Below are 23,799 nucleotides of genomic sequence, written 5' to 3'. Positions count from 1 at the left end.
ATACATAAAATAGAAAAAGCAACTTCAGAAGACACGAGGTCAAGTCAGACAAGATATACTTTAAGAATCCAACCACTGGCCTCCCTGAAACCCAAAAGGCGTGAGTGTCCTGTCGTAAGCTCCAGAACGAGCTACTCCGCGACAGTATAAATGAGAAGCATGTGCAAGGAGGTTTGCAGTCATCAATGCTCCATATGAGTGTCCTCCAATGGAAACTTTGTTTGGATGAGCAACCTTAATCAGCAATAGACATAAATGGAACCTGCAAAAATAATCTCATTGACAATAATTTTATGGGTTGAAAAGAGAAGAGGAGCATACTCCGCGGCGAATGACTTCCTCCACAGCAGCCTCTGCACTTGCAACCAATTGCTCCACATAACTGACCAAGGAATTGAGACAAATGTTTTAGTTCAAGTCTAAGAGCATATTTGGTGTGGCTATGGCTTTTGACTTTTATCATTAGCATGTGGCTTCTATTGGATAGAGTGTTTGGAAGTTTGTTCTAAATCTTTGTGGACTTTTTGTCGAGTTATGTCGAAATGTACAGTTAAAACTATACTATAATCAACCCTTTCACATTTAAAAGCGCAACGATCACATTTTTCAGATTCATTTTCACTCAAACGCAAAGGTGTAAGCCAAAGAGCTACACGGTAGCAGCTCATTCTTACACAGCTTCTCAAGGTTGAGTTTTTCACTAGATTTTAGTGCCAAAGAATATATGGAAATCAGAACCAGGAGAATAAGGAATGGGGGAACAAAGCACCCAGACAATGGAAAAAAGTACAGCACGTAGAGTTTGCCTTAAAAGAGGAAACAGATCAGCAAGGAGAAGCATCCACCAGAAGCATTAACGAGTTATGCATCCATAGACTTATAACTTAACTTTAAGCCAATCATATCCACAGCAAAGAAATCCACAACCAACTTGGCAAGACATCTCAAATATTACCGTCTCTATAGACCTATACTTTCTTGTCAAGAAATGGCCTTTGTTAGCTTGTTGCACAGAGGAAACTCACGAACATGAAGACTAACTTGATCCAAACAGAAAAGGAGTGCTTTACCTATCATTTGCCTCTTCTTCACCCTCACCAATGATTGGAATTGTTGGTCCTGATAAGATAGCAAACCTAGACGAGATAAAACATAAAACAATTATTTACCAGTCCCTAAATTTACATAAATCAGTCAATACAGATGCCTGGAAACTGACAAAGAAATGGGAAGAAGGTAAATAGCGGAAACCCATGCCTTCTAGCCCGCCAAAGAAGAGCTGATGTCGGACCTATCCCAGCAAATTCATTAGGAGAACCACGAACTTGACCAGCACCATCTTCGCTTTTAAATTCTCCAGGATATGACCAGACTAGACAGGGAAGAGGACCCTCTTTCGATGAATCATAGTTCGGTGGCAGATGAAGTGTTGCTGTAATTTGAACCCTATCTTGCCTCTGATATCGTATCTCTTTCTGGAGAGAGGCCAATTGAGGATAGGGATGAGGAAAGTTTGTAATTTGGCAAGCTCTCTTATCTGGCCAGCACATAATACAGTACTGTGTATTTTCAGTTTTTGACTCTTTCGAAGTTAAGATCTTCAATTGATCAAGAATAATGTCCCCGTCATTTTGATCGGACATTAAAACAACGACAGTCTCGAAATACTTTTCGTCGTCACTCTGCCATATTCGTTCCTTGCTGTCTGTATTCCTGAACAAACATGTAGAAAACAATGGCAATGCTTTAGAGCTAAAAGCGAAAAATTTGCTGGAGAATGGAGAGCATGGACTTTCAGAAAATTACATTTCAAACAAATCAAGGAAGGGAATGTTCCCTTCTGGTGTTGCGCCACTCCCATTCAATAGGACATAAGTGCCTTCATCGTTTCCCTTCTTCACTTTTGCAATAACATAGGTCCCAGCCGGTGTTCTTCAAAGCATTGGAGAACCAGGATCCGAGTACACATCTTCAGATCACCGATCAATTAGCATACGAGGATTTGTGTCCCTGGATCCAGGAGAAATGACCCAGGTTCTCGTCCTCCGTGTCTTGTACCAAGACTCATAAACCAGAGCCAATGAATCATCGCACCAAGAAACTCCTCTGAACAGAAATAAATTAAGACTCCATATAACAATGCTTGCAACATAAGGCACAGTTAGCCATTTGAGTCTTTTGTAGCGATTGCAAATCAGTAGCTATGATTCATGACTTAATCACTTTGAACTAACTAGATAAAATACAGGTAAAACAACAGAAGGAGAGAGGCATCCAAATCTCCTGAACCGACAGGAAGAAATTATTGCCAATAGGACTTCAATCTCTCTGCTGTTACTACTTACTGACAGTGCAACTCAAAGAAACCTCCAACCTGCCAAATGACCCGTAGCTTACTGCCAAAACAAGCAACGTTTTTCTATAGAAAGTGTAAAGTATCATACCTACAGCAGATAGCAATAATCAACTTCGAGCTCATCTGAGCCCTTCACTGAGACAATTGTCCACTTAGCAAAATCCTTCCACAGCTGCTGGGCTGCTCATCTTTGCTCGGACAGAGATTTGGATGGCCAAAATGGATTGGTGATTTGTCCAAGTGCTCGATTCCCTTGGCGGACACAAGAATTTCTCCACATTGCTTCCAATTGCAAATGGATACTTTATTCCACAGCGTGAGAATGAACAATGGTAATTCAACTGCGGGAGCTGGAAAGTTAAGTTCTTTTCACATTCACAGTCTTAAAGACAAATACTGCAATTTGACGCACTGGTATCTCGGGTCCGTTTGCATGCGAATCATGTACTGTTGTCAAGTTGTGGCGCAACTTTATGTTTTGTCGTTGCAACTTTGGTGATAATGATGTCGTGGAACAAGCGAGGGACTCATTGTTGGTGGAATAGAACATGTTGAAAAGGTATACTTGAGAAAGCTTTTTTGGTGCATGGAGATGATGAAGTCAATGGTCCTCACCAGGAAATGTATTCTAAACTCGAGTTGTTCCTTTTTTTGGTTCTCCATAATTAAGCTTTGTGTTGCTTCTGTAGAGAGCTTTTATATATATATATATATAGTGATAGTCATTGCTTTGCCTAAGTTTTAACTTTTGATAGTTAGCACTATCTATTAACGTTTAGCTAGATCTTCACCCCAAATTGATTCAAGATGTTTAGCTCATGATCAATGAACTTAGTAACATAATTACTCTCTAGGAGGAGCTGTGGATGGCGCACTTCATGATCTTCACTCAGGTACTCTTGCTTTACTAGATGAGGCATTTGTCATCTTTGATCATTGTCGCGACCCTCCCATGAGCGCGACGAGTAGGCTAATGGGTCGCTCTTCCGGCCCGGCTACCATGTGGACCTTCGGACGTGGGCCCCTCCCAAGGCCCATTACCCAAATCGAAACGGAGGATAAAATCGGGTCGACCTTTTAGTATAGTCTAGTGACATGTGCTACATGTGCATGTCTCGGAGTCGCCACCAATCATTTCTTAAAGGATATAATTGAAAAACCCTATCAAATAATCGGGACTATCTATTCGATTCCGCAAGAACTAGAGAAGAGGGTTTGGGGATTTAGTTACGCCAATTGCCTTAATAGACGCCTTTTTGGTACCTAAGTTGAATGAATTTTCTAACCTCGAATTTCATGCAGATGAGTAGGGATATGAATCCTAAATCTAGGAATTCATACGGATGAGAGTGATTACCCTATCAATCACAATCAATGAAATAAAGTGCGCAAATCAAGGAATCCATAATCCGAGGATAAATCGCATCAAATTAGCATGACATTCATAGTGAAGCCCTATTGGCTTAGAGAATAGTCAATCACGGCTCAGAAGGTAAACAAGAGTGATTTAGACATGATTTGTCCATAAGGGATAAAATCGTAATTTTGAGAAAATCCGGGGATGATTTGCCAAAAAAGGGAAAAATCATCATTTCGGAAGAGATTCGGAGTGAAAAACCTATGCATTTTAAATCTTGAAAACAAATTTGATAACCAGAGTCACAGAGTTGACTTATAGAAATAAGATTGCGATTCGATCCTTTGAATAAAGAAACATCATTTGCTGTTAAGTTTCCAATCCTCACAGTCTCTTTTCCAATGACTTTTCCCTTGTTATTTCCACCAAAAGACACACTTCTACCATTGCAATCCGAGAGTTGAATGAATTTTTTTGGATTGCCTGTCATATGACTCGAGCATTCACTATCCAGAGACTATTTGTCTTTTCTCTTCTTGGTACCCGCAAATAAGAAGTAGCTTACTGTCTCTTTGGTACCCATCCTTTCATGGGTCCATTTGAGTTAGTAGTGTTTAATAACTTTCTTTCAACATGGCTCCATACTTTGATACAATGATCCTTGACATGACTGGAGTCATTACGGTTTACACAAGGTTGTCGCACATAAGATCTCGTAATTTTTTTTTTGAAAATGCTGTCTATATGCAGATGTGGAAGGTTTTCGAAAAATCCTGTCATTTGCTTTGGGAAATCTGTTTTTAAGATCACTTTCTCTTTTGAAACCTAAACCAGATTTGTCATTGAAGGAATTTGTTTGGAGATAATGTTTTCTAAATTTTTGAACTGTGTAAATCTTTTCGAAATATTTTCAATTTTAATTTTCAAAGAATCATTTTCTTTTGAAACCAAATCATGATTTTCCTTCATCCGATGAAATTCACGTTGCAAAAAATCAATTTTATCTTTTTATGAAATATCTTGCTGTTTTAAGGAAGAAATTTCCTTTTTCAAAACCGAAACCCTTTTAAGGGCTTCTTTGTAACTTTTGCATAATTCATCAATATATTCCGTAACTTCATCCGGCAGTTTAGAAGGACATACCTCAACTTCTGATTCTAAATTTGAGTCTAATTCCGAATCTAACTTCGCCATCAAGCGGATATTTGTGTAATCATCCTCGCTGTCATCAGAATCACTTAGAGTTTCTGCTTTTAGTGCCTTTTTATACTTCTCATACTTACTCTTATCTTTCTTCAGAATAGGACAATTTGGCTTGATGTGTCTTGCCTTCTTGCGGTGAAAACGTATCACATCTTTGTTTTCTTGTTTGTCATTACTCGAGAACTTCTGATCATTTTTCTTGAATAGTCTTTTCCTTTGAAGTTTCTTTCTCTTCGAGCCATCTTTCCGAAACTTTTTTACCATGAGCGCAAGCTCCTCCTCATCTTTTTCTTCATTATCCGAGTCAGATGAATCATAATTAATCTCGGATTTCAGTGCAATAGACTTCTTACCTTTAGAGTCTCTTATCTTGTTTGCACGTTCTGTTTTGTAAGATTGGAGAGTTCAACAAGCTCATCAACTGGTAAAGGTATGATTGTTTAACACTCCCGTATTGAGGGTTTGATGTAGTTCCAATCATCCGTGAGACCTCGAAATATTTTCCGGGAAAAGTACACTAGAAGTGTCATAACTTGTGTACGGCGTTCACTTGAGTGCCATAACTTTCAAAACGTTCACTTAAGTGTCATAACTTTCGAAAATCGTTCACTTGAGTGTTACGTCGGAGCAAAATCGTTCACTCGAGTGCTACGATAACTTTTCTAGCGTGTCACGTCGCCTTTCCGGTATGCGACGTCAACTTTCCGGCATGCCACGTCAATTTTCCGTCGTCTACAGTAACTTTTCCGCCATGCTACGGTAATTTTTCCGCTACCACGTCGCCTTTTTCGGCTGCCACGTCAACATGGCACTCAAGTGAACGATTTTTAAAAGTTATGGCACTTAAGTGAACGTTTTGAAAGTTATGGCACTCAAGTGAACGTCGTACAAAAGTTATGACACTTCTAGTGTACTTTTCCCGTATTTTCCTAACTTGCATCGGTTCAGAATCTGGAGTACATTGTCTTGCAAGTCCGCTTGCTAAGATTTGGAATCAGTCAATCATATCTACAATAGATTCATCCGGCTTCATTTTGAAAGCTTCATAGTCACTTTGCAGAATACTAAGATTTGTTTCCTTTACTCTGTCGGTTCCTTGAAATGTGACATGAAGTCTATCCCATATAGCCTTTGCAGATTCTTCTTCTACAACACGATTATATAATGGAGTACACAGTGTACAAAATAATGCATGAACAACTTTAGAATCAAGTTCTTGTCTCTTAGCCTTTTCTGCATTAGATAATGTTGTTGTAGCATTTGCACCAACCTCATATCCAGTAGATGGTGTTGCAATGACAGCAAGTACAACACCATTGATGAAAACATCCCACATCAGATCATCGAATGCCTTGAAGAACCACTTCATTTTGTTGCACCACATGTTGCAATCTTTCCCATAGAAGTATGGTGGTTTGTTGCCATAGTGTGAATCACCTGTTCCCGATAAGTTATTGCTAGACGTAGTAGATCTTTAACTCTGAAGTAAATAACGCTTCACAAATATGAGCAACCTTCTATGATACCAATTGTTGTATCTAGTAATAGCACCTAGAGGGGGTAAATGGGTGCTTCTGAACAAAAATTGAAACTTAATGCAGAGTTAAACAGTTTCAAGTCCAATCGAATGAGAACAAGTGAAACAACGTGCATGTGATTTAACAAAATATCAAGAGTTTAGAGAAAGAGAGATTGCACACCGAGTTTATAGTGGTTCGACTTATTAAGCTACGTCCACTCTCCCACGATGACAACCGATTGATTGGATTCCACTAGAATGAATCAATGGAGGTTACAAGAGATGATACTTGTGACGTCCCGGAAATTTGGGGTTCGTAAGAAAAATTTTAAATTCCAACGTGGAAAATAAAATTTGGATTTTGAGGATTTAAGAGACGATGATTGGTTGTTCTAGGACATCTGATAGAGAAAGTCAAGTTTGAATAGTCAAACATTGACTCGAAGTGTCGAGACTCTTCACGCGCAAATTCGGTCTTGTCCGAACCCTAAATGCCGAAATACCATTTTTGCATTTAGTTGATTGAGCCAAATGACTACCGGTACCTATTTTGCCAAATTACCAATTTATCCCTAGATTTTATTCATATAGGACAAAAAAATTTATGTATGAAAGGACTTGTGGTCCCCCCCAACCTCACTTCAGCCGCTCCCAACCCCTTCTCCAAGTCTACTTTTTTGTACTTTTCCACTCTCTCTCTCTCTCTTCCCCCTCCCCCACGTGACCGACCGCCCCCCTCGCTTTTTTCTTTTCTCTCTCCCTTTCTTCCTTTCTCTTCTGCGCGACAACCCATCCCCATCCAATCTCCCTTACATCATCTTCCTCTTCTTCTTTCTTCATCTTCTTCACCTTGCTTCCTCGTCTTTTTCTTTTCTTTGGCCATGCGAACCAGCTCGCCCCTCCATCGTGTGACGCCCGACCACCACCGCTACTAGCCTTCGCCGTTCCACCCTAGTCAGCTGTTCATCGCGCCGTCGCCTCGTCGGATCGCCGCCGCCGCCTTGAATCCGTGAGACCACCGTGCCTCCCCGCGCCCTGCGTGAGGCTAGCTACCACCACGCTCGGCTACCACTAGCCACCCGCGACAACCCCGACGCCCTCTGCTCGGTCTTGCCACCGCCTAGATCCAAGCCCCAACCGAGCCGTCTAGCCGTCAAAACCCTCAACACCGACAACCCGAGCCCAAGTCGTGAGATCCGAGAACCCCAGCCCGCCGGATCCACGAGCTCCGGCCGCACCACGACCGGCTCTGATGCTGTGTCCAACCATCCCGGCCGCCACCTAGCCAACCACCCGAGCCCCGAAACCAAACCCGGCCCCTTAACCGGACCCAAAGTTAGACCCGCGACCCCAAACGGCGGCCGTGCCGACCCGAAGTTCTCGATAGAAGGGGAAAAGTACACTAGAAGTGCCATAACTTGTGTACGACGTTCACTTAAGTGCCATAACTTTAAAAACGTTCACTTAAGTGCCATAACTTTCAAAATCGTTCACTTGAGTGCTACGTCGGAGCAAAATCGTTCACTTGAGTGCTACAAGAACTTTTCCGGCGTCTACGGTAATTCCGGCTGTCACGTCAGATTTTCCGGTTGCCACGTCAACATAGCACTCAAGTGAACGATTTTTAAAAGTTATGGCACTTAAGTGAACGTTTTGAAAGTTATGGCACTCAAGTGAACGCCGTACAAAAATTATGGCACTTCTAGTGTACTTTTCCCGCAGTAAGGTGACCCAACCCAAAGACCCGCAGCCTGAAGCCCGACCCAAATAGTACCCAAACCGAATTGACCCAACTCGAAAACCAATAACCCGACCCGAGATCCGACCCTATCCGCCAACCCGACCGGACCCGAACAAGAACCCGAGACCCGATTCAAACCGTGTCGCCGTTTTCGTCCCCGTCGCTCCCGACTCTACATCGAACACCGGAGTAGTGAGTTGACCCCTAAACTTTAATTAGGGCGTTAACCGCATTCGAGATTTAGAATAACCGATGTTGACTGCGATTAGAATAATTAACGGGTTCCAATTGTATTTATTTAATTTATAATTGCATTATTTGTCCGAAATAGGATCGCTTGAATATTAAGGTGACAATTAATTGAAGCATGGATTAATTGATCGAGATGGATTAATTAACTAAAGCTGGGTTAATTAATTGAGATAGATTTAACTATTTATATTCGAGATTTATTAATTACTAATTAAATCGTAATTAAATCAATTAATTAGGACAACGATAATTATGTAATTGTTAATTAATTATTGAATTATTATTATTGGGCGACTATCCGATGACTGTTGAGTGTCATGACCGATTACTCCGTATATAGATACAAAGTCTAGTGGACAATATGTGTATTTATGCGATCATGTGTGGACTCACATTTTAAGCATCAAAATAGCCTTGAGCCAAGTTTTGAGCATGACTATTTGTGTGTATGCATTGGGTTAAATGCAAAGATATAAATTCGCTGGTTGCCTGTCGCGCGTGTGTAGTCACATAATGGATACCGTCTTCTCGGGTACGTGAAAACGAAGGCCGACTCCCGGTGCGAGGGTTCGAGCTTGGTAAGTTCGTGTCGAGGGTACTTGGAACCACACGACTTATTAGATGCCGGTCGCAGCTTGTGATGGACCGACGCTCCCTACAAGAATGCATGATTGTTAATCCATGCCGAGAGTACTTGGAACCACATGGTTTGTCGGTTGCCATTGCCGAAGAAATAGAACGGTGCCTGGTTCTACCAAAAGAGCATGATTTTGCTAAGACCGAGAATGATCGTTAATAATTGAAATACACGTGGTGCATTGTGCAAGCAATTTATGATGAGTATTCTGGTTATATGTTTTGATTGTATGCATTTCATTGCATGTTATATATGAATTGTTTAATGTGTGAACCAAGGTGGGGTAAGCTTGCATGTGCTTGATGGTGGACTGTTGATTTTTGGATCCGACTTTGTGATAGGTAAAGCGTTTGCAAGGATCGCACGCTATTAGTTTACCACTGTTATTGTATTACATGCTTAGGATGCCTTGAGCAAGTCAATGTCCTACTCGAACTTAGGCGTAGACTCACCGAGATTTTATATCTCATCCCATTGTTGTTGATTATTTTTCGGGTCCTTAGCTATGGAAACCGGAAGTGTTCACAGATTCTTTTTGAGTAGCACGGAGTAGTGTTAACCCATAACCCCGATCCGGTATTTTTTAGGGTTGTAGGAGTGATTTCCTGCTTTTCTATCCCCGTGTACTTTATAATTGTTTGGGAGTTACACGTTCCGTATGCGTTTAATAATAAGATAAAATAATGGGTTGATGACGTGCCTAGGACATCGTCCTTTTATGACCCGAGGCGCTTTGGTAGGGTTGTTACGGGCCCGTGGATCGAGGTGTGACAACCCCGCCCAAGGTGGTATCAGAGCAAGGTCGCCCTGAACTACCTGGTCATGGCCTGGAGTAATAAGGAGCATTGGGTTTTTGGGATAGTTAGTAGGATTGAAACCCCGTACATGTGTTTGTTATTTAAGGTTTTAAGGCTGTATGCCCGAGTTCTCATTATGTGTTGCTTGGGGTGAACAGGGCTCCGTAACCAACCTGTAATATGAGCGACCGTAATTCCAGAGTTCCTAGAGGAGGAGCAATTCAAGGGGATCCTAGAGTGGACGGGATCCCGCAAGCACCGGAAGCTTTAGGTGAGATTGTTGGGCAGCAAGTGAGGAATCAAGCTGCTGCTGCCGCTCCGCTTGAGGACTCGTTAGCTGGAAACGGGAATAGAGCTCAACAGATACAAAAGTTGGTGGAGTAATTCTTGAAATTAAAGCCGTCAAAATTTTCTGGAGTTGGCGACCTTGAGGCCGCCACTCACCGGATAAAGGAATTGGAAAAGGCTTTTGCATTACTAAGGTGCAATGAGGAGGATAAGGTGACTTTGGCGGTTTATCTATTACAAGGAAACGCTAGCACATGGTGGCAAGCTACTCAAGGTAGAATCTTCCCCAAGGGTATGGTCCCGGTGTGGGATGCCTTTGTGGAGACATTTAATAATAAGTATTTCTCGAGTGTGCCCGGGAGCGAGAAGATGGCAAAGTTCATGCGCCCGCGCTAGAACCAGATGTTTGTAGATCAATATGAAGCTAAGTTTTCTCAACTGTCTATGTATGTGCCTAGAATGGTGGAAGATCCTATGGACAGGGCAAGAAAGTTTAGAGATGGGTTGAAACCGAAGGCGAAGGACCAGCTGGTGCCGCTGAATTTGAAGGATTACAATGAGCTATATGAAAGGGCTTAGGCGATGGAGAGAAATATGATAGAAAGGGCTGCTGCATCCGGATCATGGTCTGTGCCCTCTTGTAAGAATAAACGTAGATTTGGCAAGAGGCCAATGTCGAGAGGAAGGCCGATCATCCCACCTAACCGGAGGAATGTCTGGGGAAAGCCGACTCTTGGTAACGGTGGAATATGTCAATTTTACAATTGGAGGCATGAGATCGCCTCGTGTCCCTTCGGGAATAGAGCTTGTTTTGGTTGTGGTCGGATGGGCCACCAAGTGAGAGATTGCCCGCAGAGGCAAAGAGGAGTTCCAGCGCCATCACAGCAAGGAGGACAGCCGCATGGGAATACGCTGCAAAATTACCAAAGCCGACTTCCAGCGCAAGGAAGAGTTTTTGCGGTCACCGGGGAAGAAACGGAGGATTCGTCGACCGTTACAGGTACCGTCTTCTTGCATGATCATGTAGCATATGCGTTGTTTGACACTGGAGCCACGTACTCCTTTGTTGCTGAGCGCTTTATTAAATTAGTTGGGTTGAGTCCGAAATCGCTGGAAACGGTTTTTAAGATATCCACGCCGCTAAAAGATAGTGTAATATCTACGATAGGTTGTCTTGATTGTAAGTTGATAATCGGTGGTCACGAAGAAGTGATAGATCCGATTGTGCTGGAAATGAATGATTTTGATGTAATTGTCGGTATGGATTGGCCGACAAAGCAAAGAGTCACGATGGATTGATATCATAAGGCAATTCGGTTTAATCTGCTTAATGTGGTTAGTTTTGAGTTTGTTAGAAGTCGAGGTGGCACATAGACTTTGTTAATCTCGTCGCCGGAAGCGACTCGTTTGTTAGAAAGTGGCTGTCAAGGATATCCGACGACCGTAGTTAACACATCTATTGAGGAGCCAAGGATGAAAGACATCGCTATTGTATGCGAGTTTCCCGATGTGTTTCCCCAAGAGTTGCTAGGTCTACCACCAAATAGGCGGATCGAGTTTGTGATTGAGCTAATCCCCGGAACGGAGCCGATTTCTAAAGCCCCATATAGAATGGCGTTGTCAGAATTGAAGGAGTCGAAGGTGCGATTGCGGGAATTGTTGGATAAAGGATTCGTTCGCCCAAGTGCATCACCATGGGGAGCACCCGTATTGTTTGTTAGGAAAAAGGATGGATCGTTACGCCCGTGCATAGAGTGAAAATCCTTAAAAAAAAATCCATCCTCTAAACTTTGAACGATTCAATCTAAGTTGCCAAACTTAAGACTTTCATGGAATTAAGGTGCCAAAAGGGCATTAGCTTTAATTAGTTAATGTAACAAAATCTCCGAATCCTTAATCTCCGGTTCGTAGGAATAAAATAGTTCTCCCGCTATTTTATTTAGGTATCTAACTAACCTACCAAAAATGGTTAGTGACGACTCCGAATTCTAAATCATTCCGATTAATCAAAGTTGCGATTTTGTAAGGCTTGAGAGAATCCGTATTAGGTTAGCCATCAAATTTAACATAATAATTCATTAGCCCGAAAATTTTATTTTTTAGGTCACGACAACTACTTGGGCTCAAATCCTCGGACACGGGCATAAATTTTTGGCTCGCGGCCCGGACACGACCGGCACAACTTACGGGCACACGGGCATAATTTCTTGGCCACTCGGGCACACGAGCTCCGCTACGGCCCAGGAAAACCGGCACACGGGCCCGGATACGCGGGCACACTCTCCAGGACATCACCTGGTCTCGATTGGCCCACGGCCCAAAAAAGCAGGGCACACCCAAAGGCGAAACATGGGAGTCTTTGGGGGCGTCGGGGCTTCGTAGGAGCTGGTGGTGGCCGCTCAAGGGTCGTCGGTGATTTCCAATAGCTCGAGAGAGGCGGCTAGAGGTTTGCGGAGGTCGGACGGACCAGGTGCGGAGCGGCCGTGCCAACGCAACTAGTCACGAGCACGAGCAAAAACAGGGCGGAGGCCGTAGGTTCGGGGCTGGTCATGGCGGTTTGGTGGGTCTCGGGGCTGTGGCGTGAGGTGGGATGACTTGGGGAGGTCTCGAGGGGTGTTGAGGGAGGTCGGTGGTGGTTCACGGTGGCCGGCAGGCGTCGGGGGCGGAATCACGAAGCAGAACGGAGCAAAAAAAAACAGGGGCTCGGAGCGAGGGGCGGCCTCGGGGCTGCTCCAGGAGGTTGTTCAGCAGCCCGGCGGCGCCGTGCGGTGGTCTAAGAGGGTGAGGATGGTGGCGAAGTGGCGTCGGGATGCGTCGGAGCAGAAGCAACGCAGCGGCCCGCGGAAGCAGGAGCCGACGCAGCAGAACAGGGGGGTTCGCGAGTAGGGGAGGCGCCGGGCTGCTGTTTGGGTTTGTTGCGACCTGTCCGGGCGGCTCAACGGTGGCTGGAGGTGAGGGTGTTCGGTGGTAGTGATGGCTGTCGTGTGGTGGCTCGGGTGGAGGTGGTATGGTGAGGGAGTTGCTGCAAGAAAAGAGAAAGAGAAGAGGAAGAAAGAAACAGGGAAGTCGGTTGGGGGAAAACGCGAAGAAGACAGAGAGAGAGAGAAGAGAAGAGATAAAGAAAATTGACTTTGGACTTTGGAGATAAGGTGGGTCCCGCGGCCAATTAATTCTTCCGTCTTGCCATCATAAATCCTAGGGACATTTTTGTCATTTCGAAATTTGGGCGGGGGTATTTTGGGAATTTCGCACCTTAGGACACTTGTTACGTTGAATTTTTCGATCGTCACAAGTTTAAATGACATGGAAGAAGAAATTAATTTCAATTGCAGAGATGATGGACTACATGTACAGGCCCTTCATCCCAAAGTGATCCCCAAAAAATCAACGATACACATGAAGGGGCCTAAGATAACCAGTGTTGATGTAATGCTAGTAACACGTGGGACAACCGAGCATCCAAATGAAGGGGCATCAACAAGGGATCATGAATAAACTTTCCCTGTTTAATCTTTAGACACCTAGAACAAGGAAATATTGGGATATAGAGGTGAAAATAAGATCCCCTCACCCAAGAATATGATTGATGTTGGATAGACGAAAGCTCCTAATCTTAATTGCCATGCTTGCGGTCGAGTTTCCAGGGGTTAGTATTGCATTTTTGTACTCTCAACTTTTTGTTTGATGTCTTTACAATTATTTTCAACCTCCTTACCTCTTATGAGTCCTTTTCGTTCAGCCACTCCCGATCGCAACTTGGGGACTAAAAGGCTTGAAGTCGAGTATTTTATTTTCTTAACTTTTAATAACAGTCTTTAACAATAGCCGAACCGAAACCCGGATCCGGATCTCGGCCTTTCAGCAGGATATTCATTTCCTCAACAGTTCAATTACAGTTTTGCTTTCACACATCTTCTCATGGTTAGCAACAACAATTCTGGTGAGTTTGAAAGACTGCAAGATACATTTTCAACCTGTCTTTTGTTTTAACCAAGAGATTTTGGCGCATGCAAGTACATAGCGGTGAAAGGGAGGGGGTTCATTTTCACCCGCCTTCTCTGGCAAACAGGATAATTTTCTTATATGAAAATTGTGGGGGAAACGGATTGGATGCTAGAGGGTTGCAACTTTCCCAAGAAGACAATGATACAGGCTCATACTAGTTCACAAAAGTTGCAATATTTACCACTTGGCCTTGTTCCATGATTCATTGCTTTGTCTAATGTTCTAATCAGCTCAATTTGTTCTTTCATTTCCGGGATATGTTTATCCGATATTATTTATCTGCTTCTCTGTTATTGGCTCTTTTGGCTCAATCATAGCAAGAAGTATGTATCATCTTTGTCTCAAAACCTTATGTTCTACATTCTCCGTCATCTATCGGTGAAGATGCTTACGCATTGTCGGTATTTGAGGCGCATGGAGATGGGACTAGATGGCCGAGATATTGATGAAAACATGTAAATTTTTTGTTGATTCTTCTTATGTTGTGTCGATCTTGTATTAACGGCTACATGTCTTATTCTCAGAGAAGTAAGCACGGCGGAGCAGGTGGGATTACCTTATCAATCAAGGTACTAGCGCGGGCAACCTTTGCAACATGTATGAAGGGTGGACACCGTGGATTTGAGTTTTTGACGACATCAAGTCGGAGGAATTTAGGAGCTGCATTCTCAAAACATCTCATGGTGCAATGTCCAGCATACTGCAGTTGCATGCAAATTCCAAATGCTGAAGTCAATTGAGCCAAAATGGATTAGAGCAACACTGCGAATACGCAAAGGGTGTGTTAATGGGCGGGTCAAACTTGCATCTAATCTCGCTAGGTAAGGTAAGTGAGTTGCCGCATACTGATTGCCAGGTCAATTTGGCAATTTGGTTTGGGCTTTAGACTTGGACTATAATATCTTCTCATTTTTGGGTTTTGGAATTACCTCCGTGTATGCTTCACTTCCGAAGTATATAACCAGAAACGAGCTTCTTCTATTGACTAGCAACGTTGATTGTTGTCGAGTTTTCTTACTTTATGGTTCCTTGAAATTACAAGTAGATGGAATGTCCATCAAATATATAACATAGTCCACGGCTCCATGTGTCCCACGTTTCCAAGATGATGAATCTCATTTTCGACATATTGAAGGATGTTCCTTTCAACATTCTGCGCCATTTTCCAGGCTCTTACTCATGTGATTTCAAAAGTTTGAAACAGTGGAACGAAGAGATAACATCTGAGCCAGTGAGTCTCTGCAAATGCGCGTATCCTACTACTCCTAGGTAGTCCCGGATTGAAGCGGGTTCACTTTTCTCGTGGATTAAACAATCTCAGTGGGTTGGGACTAGACACAAGCACACAAATAGAATATTCACTCGTAAATGTATTTGACTTGGCATTCACTTGTATCTGCCCCAAGATGAACCAAAGCATATTCTCGAATTATATCATTCACCTTGTTCCTCACGTTTCGACACTATTCATGATCTCCAAAGCATGCCAGTTATTTGTTCCCACGCAAAACCAGACTTTTCTATGGCCTTCTACGACCAACTCAACATTCTCCCTTCCTTTATTAGTAGCCATTTGCTTCTCTCCTGATATCCATGCAGCAACATCAGTAAAGGTCCAAGCTTTCGATCCCATTTCAATCAACAAGTGTGCCTCTGTAAAATTTCTGCATCGGTGGAGATGTGGGAGAATTAGCTAGGAAAGCTGAGAGAGAAGGCTTCATTGAGGAAGTTAATCCTGCACAAACCAAAACATGAACAGAAGAGATAGACAGAGAGAGAGAGAGACAGCCATGAAATTTTTATAAATGGCATTGTTCGATGCACAATGACGGAAGTCCATAACATAACTATTGCTTGACGGGGTTTCCTGTAAGAGATTCATTAGGTGCATCACATGTCCTGGATATGAAACAATCTTCTCTTGCACAAGGCAAGATATCACATATTTTCTCATTTGAGGTGATGTAAGAAATACATTTAGCTCAATCTCTCTGCTGTTACTACTTACTGACACTACAACTCAAAAAACCCTTCAACCTGCCAAATGACCCGTAGCTTACTGCCAAAACAAGAAACATTTTTCTATAGAAAGTGCAAAGTATCATACCTACAGCAGATAGCAATAATATTGATGAGCCACCACATTAAATTTCCAGCCATCCGGCGGCATTCACCTAATCCCAAACTAGGTGGAAAGCTTGTAAGCAGCATAACCTATACCAGACATCGACATCAAGACAGTCAGGTAGAATCTCCATACGGTGAATTCTGTTGCCCGCAAATCCTTCAAGCCTCGAGAATCCATATCACGACATACATCAGATCCATCATCACCTAATCCATGTACCGTACGCGCCATATCCTCGTCGAATTTGGCAAAACGAGATCTCATTGAATTTAAAAGATCGTCCTGCATTGAACGTAATGCAGACATTAATAGAAGAAATCTCAAAATGTATCGAAATGTAATCGACATACCTGACTTTTTTTAAGTTCATGCTCATAGTCATCGCTTAACTCTTTAGTCTACGAAACAAACACAAACAGTGCAAAGAGGTTAGTATCACACCCAACAAGTTTGCAGTATCTAATGCACCAATAAGGAAGAAATTTACCTCCTCGATCTCCGACTTCGCAGCTAATGAATCAGCAGCTATATACTCAATACTATTCTGCAAAGCATTGATTGTTTTCACCAACAAGTCGGCTTTTAAATTGGTAAAGCCTTCTCTCTGAAATTGAATAACATAAGTTAAACATGAGATTTAACGACTCAAAACCATCAAGTCAAGTCAATGAGAACACGGGAAAGATAAATTACAAGAGCGGACTCAGTGAAGGGCTCAGATGAGCTCGAAGTGGAATGAGCTTTAAATGCTCGAAAGCTGGTGAGACAATTGTCCGCCTTGATCCCCACATGAAGCACGCGTTTAAATGCGGACAACATTCTGCGGCGAGACAGTTCAATTCATTATAATCCATAAGGCTAGTAAGTATAAGCTATTGCGATGGCTTTCATACAGCATTCTGGAAGAAATTCACAAATAATCAACGAATGCGATTTGATAACATAGTTTACCACTTCGAATAACCAAAACCGAACAGGATTTAAGCAACAAACACGCTGCGAACAGAAATATCAAACCATGTGATGCCTCTTTCACAAATAAAATAATCCGTTTCTTGTGCCCTAACTCATCAGTCTGTGAAACGATGCCTAACTCATCACCGATCGGCCGAAGCAACAGAAAAAGAGAGAACGAAAAAATTCAAAACCCTAGCCCTAAGAAACTGAAAAATCAAAAAGACTGAAGCGTAATAGATCCAGAGAGAGAGAGAGAAGAGAAGTAGAAGGAAGAGTCGCGAACCAAACCTGCAGAGAAATGGCCAAACTAGCAGCAGATGGATCGGTCGCTCCTTCGATGAAATCGGCTCTGTTGTAGCTGAGAGGGAAATGCGACACAGAGGTGGCTTCGTCCCTCTTTTGCTTTTTTTTTTTTTTTTTTTTTCTGCTTATTCCCCATTCAGGCCGTGAGGGTGAGGGGAAGCGTGAGGATATGGGTCGTTCATGGGCCTTAAGCCCACCAGAGCGGTAATTGGAAAATGCCTTTGTTTTTTTTCGGATCACTAGAAAAAATGCCTTTGTTCTTTGTTTTTTCGAATAAAAAAAATGCCTTTGTTCTTTCTTTTTTTCGAATAAAAAAAATGCGTTTGCTCACGGAGCTATTTAATGAGCAACTTATGTGGCGGCCTTCGAAAAGGGAAGTAATAGGAGGTAAGATTTAATCTAACCCTTGTATCCTCGTCCTTGTTAGTAAAAGTCTTTTTATTTTTTCGATAAGTCGTGAGTGCATAAATATTTTTCAGTATCATAGTTCGTTGAATCTCGAAAAAAAAAATGAAAAAGTAGGGAGTAGTGAGTTTTTCTTGTCACCAAATCATTAATGGTAGACTCTCTCTCTCTCTCTCTCTCTCTCTCTCTCTCTCTCTCTCTCTCTCCCTTCTCATATTGAGTCGAGTCGCGAGAAAATTTTCATTACATATGTCTAACATATCTATAATCTATTTTTATTAAATAGATTTTTCTGTGTCATCTTATGATCAATCCATCCGATTGTGTTTCAAAATGATTTTCTGCTAGCTTTTTTTATTGGGCCGATGGCTAATCTATTTAAATTAGAGAAATGTAACATAAAATATGAATTTATAGCAAGCAAAGAACATATAGTGAAATTGGAAATTCTTGTGGTTGTACTCGGTATATATAATACAAAAATCGCGCTTTAAGTTATAGGTTGAATCTCATGAAGAAAACAAAGCTTAATCGTCCCGAAATATAACTTACTTCTTATAACTTTTTCATTTGTCAAAATCAATTTATGATTAGTGAATTTTTTAAACGAAAAATATAGGGCTTACTATTTTCACTCTCATTTTGGTTAAAGCACTCCTTTTTTCAATTAGTAGACCAAAATACCCTTCTATGTCTTCAAGTTATTGTTTCTTTCTTTTTTTTAATCAACCTAACCAACATAACTGCCTTCTTTCAAATACACATTACACCCAATAAAATATCATTCTATAAAGCATCATGTTATCACTTTTCATAAAGAAGTTCATTATTCTTAATTTATGATCTCATGTTCTTAATTAGAAAAACTATATAAAATGTTAGAAATGTCTAGTTATGACGACTTATGAACACATACTTAAATGTCTATTTTTTATAAAATAGTTTGAGTGAAACTTTATTTCAAAGTTGGATCGAAATTTAAATTCCAATATAATTATCGAAGCAATGCAATCTTCCGCATCCAGAATAGCTCGGTATTGAGGGCCCGCAAGCCGTTGAAAGAACTTCTGTCGCTGCAGCAGGACACCTGAAGAGGGCAATGGGATGGGCGTGTGGAGGTAGCTGTTAGTTGATTTCGAGTTACGTAGGCATGAAATATGTTGATGTCATGCTGCTTCACTAACTATTTGGAGCATGTCTTTTCCTCTTACGAAGGAAAAAGCAAATGCAAATTGTAGTTGCATTTTATTTTTTCAGGTTTATATGAACTTTGACTAGGGTACCTGGTCTCCTTTAGGGAATCAGTTGCTTCATTTCAAGCAAGTTGTTAATGAGATTATGAGCTTATTGAGTCTCCACTGTGCTAAAACAATCAGAGCTTGTTAACCGGTTAGCCAAATCAGTTGAGGGATTTTAACAATAAAAGATGTCAGCTCAAAGGTATTTCCCAGTAGGGGTTGATACGACTATTACAACATAAGTATGGCAAAGGGTACATGATGAATATTAGCATTTCATTTTCGAGAACGCTATTTAAACGATAGAGAGACTTGTGCTCCTGATTTCCAGCCAATGAAATTTCCCTGCGTATTGCATCTGTAGCTGACCATAACTTATTGCTCTATTAAAATTCCAGACATCTTCTCAATTCTACATGTGGCTACTGATCCTTGTTTTTATCTTCATACTTTGGCAGTAACTCTGGATGGACACGATGTACAGAGTCTAAGGAAAGGAAGCCACTTCAATGCACCATTCTCTGTTGAAAGGCCTTACGAAGGTTTTTCTTGACATCCTGTGCTTTGATTTTTCGTTTTACTTTTTTTTCTCCAAGACTTGAGAACAGTATATTTTAATGATGAATTGACTTGTCTTTTCGCGCTGTTCTTATTATCCTGTGGGGGGACAGACCAATGAAATCCTTCTGCCACTGGAATCATTTACGTCCAAAAAATGTAACTGCTATGACTGACGCTATAGCAATGGAAAGAGTGAGCAAAATGGAAACATCGCCCATTCATGGACAATCGATATATCGGTCCTATAGTAAAAGAGTTGGGGAAGCTTGTCAAGCCTTGAAGCCATTGTTACCAGCACTTTTATCGTCGGTGAAGGAACTTTTCTGTCTCTTGATCAAGCATGTGTGGACTGCAAGTCTTCGTGCGGGAAATCTCAATAAGGTGAAGTTTCTTTCACCAGCTAGGTTTGTGACCTTGTCAACTCTTTCGCTGCCATTCATTGCAATTACCACTCAACCTAAGTAAGCGTCAACTTGCAATCTCTCTAGGCTCTCGAAGGTGCAGGAGACAGCCAAGAAGAAAGGTAACCCGGAATTGATTTGTCAAGGCCAGATTTTTTGGGCAATGCCTCTTCCTTCAATCACAGGGAGGGAGAACTATCAGCACCAGATGAGGAAACCATCCAGGATTTTGTGAGCCTTGCTGAGCTTTCTTTGCAAGATAAAGGATGGGTATCTTCGCCAGACAGCATTTGCACTAGCAGTTTGGGATCCAGTGTTTCCTCACCTGAAGCAAGTATTGCAGATAGTTTAAATGACCTGGAAGAAGAAATTAATTCGAATTGCAGAGATGATGGGCTACATGTACAGACCCTTCATCCCAAAGTGATCCCCAAAAGATCACTGATACACATGAAGGGGCCCAAGATAGCAGTGTTAATGTAATGCCAGTTACAAGTGGGACAACTGAGCATCCAAATGAAGGGGCATCTACAAGGGATCATGAATAAAATTTCCCTGTTTAAACCTCAGACACCTAGAATCGGGAAATATTGGGATATATAGGCGAAAATAAGATCCCCTCACCCAAGAATATGATTGATGATGGACAGACGGAATCTCCTAATCCAAATGGCCATGCTGGCGGTCGAGTTTCCAGGGGTTAGTATTGCATTTTTGTGCTCTCAACTTTTTGTTTGATGACTTTACAATTATTTTCAAGCTCCTTACCTCTTATGAGTCCTTTCCGTTCAGCCACTCCTAATTGCGACTTGGGGACTAAAAGGCATAAAGTCTGAGTATTTTATTTTCGTAACTTTTAATAACAGTCTTTAACAAGAGCTGAATTGAAACCTGGATCCGGATCTCAGCCTTTCGACAGGATATTCATTTCCTCAACAGTTCAATTACAGTTTTGTTTTCACACATCTTCTCGTGGTTAGCAACAACAATTCTGGTGAGTTGGAAAGATTGCAATATACATTTTCAACCTGTCTTTTGTTTTAACCAAGAGGTTTTGGCACATGCAAGTACATAGCGGTGAAAGGGAGGGGGTTCCTTTTCACCCGCCTTCTTTGGCAAACAGGAGAATTTTCTTATATGAAAATTGTGGTGGAAAAGAGTTGGATGCTAGCGGGTTGCAACTTTCCCAGTAAGATAGCGATACAGGCTCATACTAGCTCACAAAAGTTGCAATATTTATCACTTGGCCTTGTTCCATGATTCATTGCTTTGTCCAATGTTCTAATCAGCTCAATTTGTTCTTTCATTTCTGGGATATGTTTATCCGATATTATTTATCTGCTTCTCCCGTTATTGGCTCTTGAGGCTCATACATAGCAAGAAGTACGTATCATCTTTGTCTCAAAACCTTATGTTCTACATTCTCCATCATCTATCGGTGAAGATGCTTACGCATTGTCGGTATTTGAGGCGCATGGAGATGAGACTAGATGGCCGAGATATTGGTGAAAACATGTAAATTTTTTGTTTATTCTTCTTATGTTGTGTCGATCTCGTATTAATGGCTACATGTCTTATTCTCGGAGAAGTAAGCACGGCGGAGCAGGTGGGATTACCTTATCAATCAAGGTACTAGCGCGGACAACCTTTGCAACATGTATGAAGGGTGAACACCGTGGATTTGAGTTTTTGACAACAGCAAGTCGGAGGGAATTTGGGAGCTGCATTCTCAAAACATCTCACGGTGCAATGTGCAGCACACTGCAGTTGCATGCAAATTCCAAATGCTGAAGTCAATGGAGCCAAAATGGATGGATTCGAGCAACGCTGCGAATACGCAAAGGGTGTGTTAATGGGCGGGTCAAACTTGCATCTAATCTCGCTGGGTAAGGTAAGTGAGTTGCCGCATACTGATTGCCAAGTCAATTTGGCAATTTGGTTTGGGCTTTAGACTTGGACTATAATATCTTCTCATTTTTGGGTTTTGGAATTACCTCCGTGTATGCTTCACTTCCGAAGTATATAACCAGAAACGAGCTTCTTCTATTGACTAGCAGCGTTGATTGTTGTCGAGTTTTCTTACTTTATGGTTCCTTGAAATTACAAGTAGATGGAATGTCCATCAAATGTACAACATAGTCCACGGCTCCACGTGTGCCACGTTTCCAAGATGATGAATCTCATTTTCGGCATATTGGAGGATGTCCCTTCCAACATTTTGTGCCATTTTCCAGACTCTTACTCGTGTGATTTCAAAAGTTTTAAACAGTGGATTGGAGAGATAACATCTGAGCCAGTGGGTCGCTGCAAATGCGCGTATCCTACTACCCCTAGGTAGTCCCCGATTGAAGCGGGTTCACTTTTCTCGTGGATTAAACGATCTCAATGGGTTGGGACTAGACACAAGCACAAATATAGTGCCAAAAAATTTTCTGCGTTAATTTGAACATACCTTGCTAGTAAGTGCAATCAGATTTCATTTTGCCCTTGAAAAGACACTCCATTGGGCGAGTAACTGCCGATCCATGACCCAAAACTATAGACTAAATGTTCGTCATTGTTGAATATTAGTGGGCCATAGTAAACTAGTAGCATCGATTTCAAGATAAGAAGGTATCAGATTTCTTAACCCAACAAGTGAACTCAACTGCAATATCGCCCTCAACATTGGATTGGAATTTCTTACAGCTCAGAAATAAAATTTCTCCAATATCAAGAATGATTTGTGAAATGGTAACAAGAGCCAAAAACATAAATATGTTATCAACATCTACGCTCGGGTTCTACGTAAATGTTTTTGACTTGGCATTCACTTGTATCTGCCCCAAGATGAACCAAGCCTTTATTTCAGATTATTCTCGAATTATATCATTCACCTTGTTCCTCACGTTTCAACACTATTCATGATCTCCGAAGCACGCCAGTTATTTGTTCCCACGCAAAACCAGACTTTTCTATGGCCTTCTACTTGTCATTCTCCCTTCCTTTATTAGTACCCATTTGCTTCTCTTCTGATATCCATGCACCAACATCAGTAAAGATCCAAACTTTCGAGCCCATTTCAATCAACAAGTGTTCCTTTGTTAAAATTTCTGCAACGGTGGGGATGTGGGAGAATTAGCTAGGAAAGCTGAGAGAGAAGGCTTCATTGAGGAAGTTAATCTTGCACAAACCAAAACATGAACGGGAAGTTGCCAACGAAGGAGGTAAAGTTGCAAAGAAGAAAGACAAGGAAGAATGCAAAGGCGTCTGCCCAGGGATCCTCTCTGTTTGCTTATGGAGTTAATTGTTCAGATGTCTTCTCCTGTAAATGGATTATATTTAGAAAAGTTCATGTTATGCGCCAATCAACACGCTTTGCAACTTTCGCGTGGCTCGCTCTCGATTATTGCAATTAAATATCATGTATAACAATAACTTGCCAAATCAAATCACCAGACAGATGATGATGAAATGGTAATTCCAGGACTCTTTCATTATACTATGAGGCACCAGAGTTAGAATTTGAATCAGCACTTCTACTGAAATATGAACCCTGTTTCCATAGTCAAATATAGAAAACGATATGGTTCCCTTTTTTTCATCCGAAGAACATCTGAAGGGAAGAGTCGTATTTCATTCTACATCTAAATCAGTAAATCCTCTTAATGC

General features: G+C 41.7%; 1 protein-coding gene and 1 pseudogene across 1 annotated transcript; one reads left to right on the top strand and one right to left on the bottom strand.

Annotated features, from left to right (window-relative positions):
* Positions 1-60: 60 nt before the first annotated feature.
* Positions 61-6,300, bottom strand: LOC115729607 (annotated as a pseudogene).
* A 4,432-nt stretch (positions 6,301-10,732) lies between these two features.
* On the top strand, positions 10,733-11,449 carry LOC125314447. Its single transcript, XM_048276777.1, has one exon. It carries the CDS (start codon positions 10,733-10,735, stop codon positions 11,447-11,449), a length of 717 nt encoding a protein of 238 aa, XP_048132734.1.
* The last annotated feature ends 12,350 nt before the right edge of the window (positions 11,450-23,799 follow it).

The sequence above is a fragment of the Rhodamnia argentea genome, chromosome 1, assembly GCF_020921035.1.
Source record: "Rhodamnia argentea isolate NSW1041297 chromosome 1, ASM2092103v1, whole genome shotgun sequence".
NCBI lineage: Eukaryota > Viridiplantae > Streptophyta > Magnoliopsida > Myrtales > Myrtaceae > Rhodamnia > Rhodamnia argentea.
The sequence above is the reverse complement of the archived record's forward strand: the minus strand, read 5'-3'. Positions and strand labels throughout refer to the sequence as shown.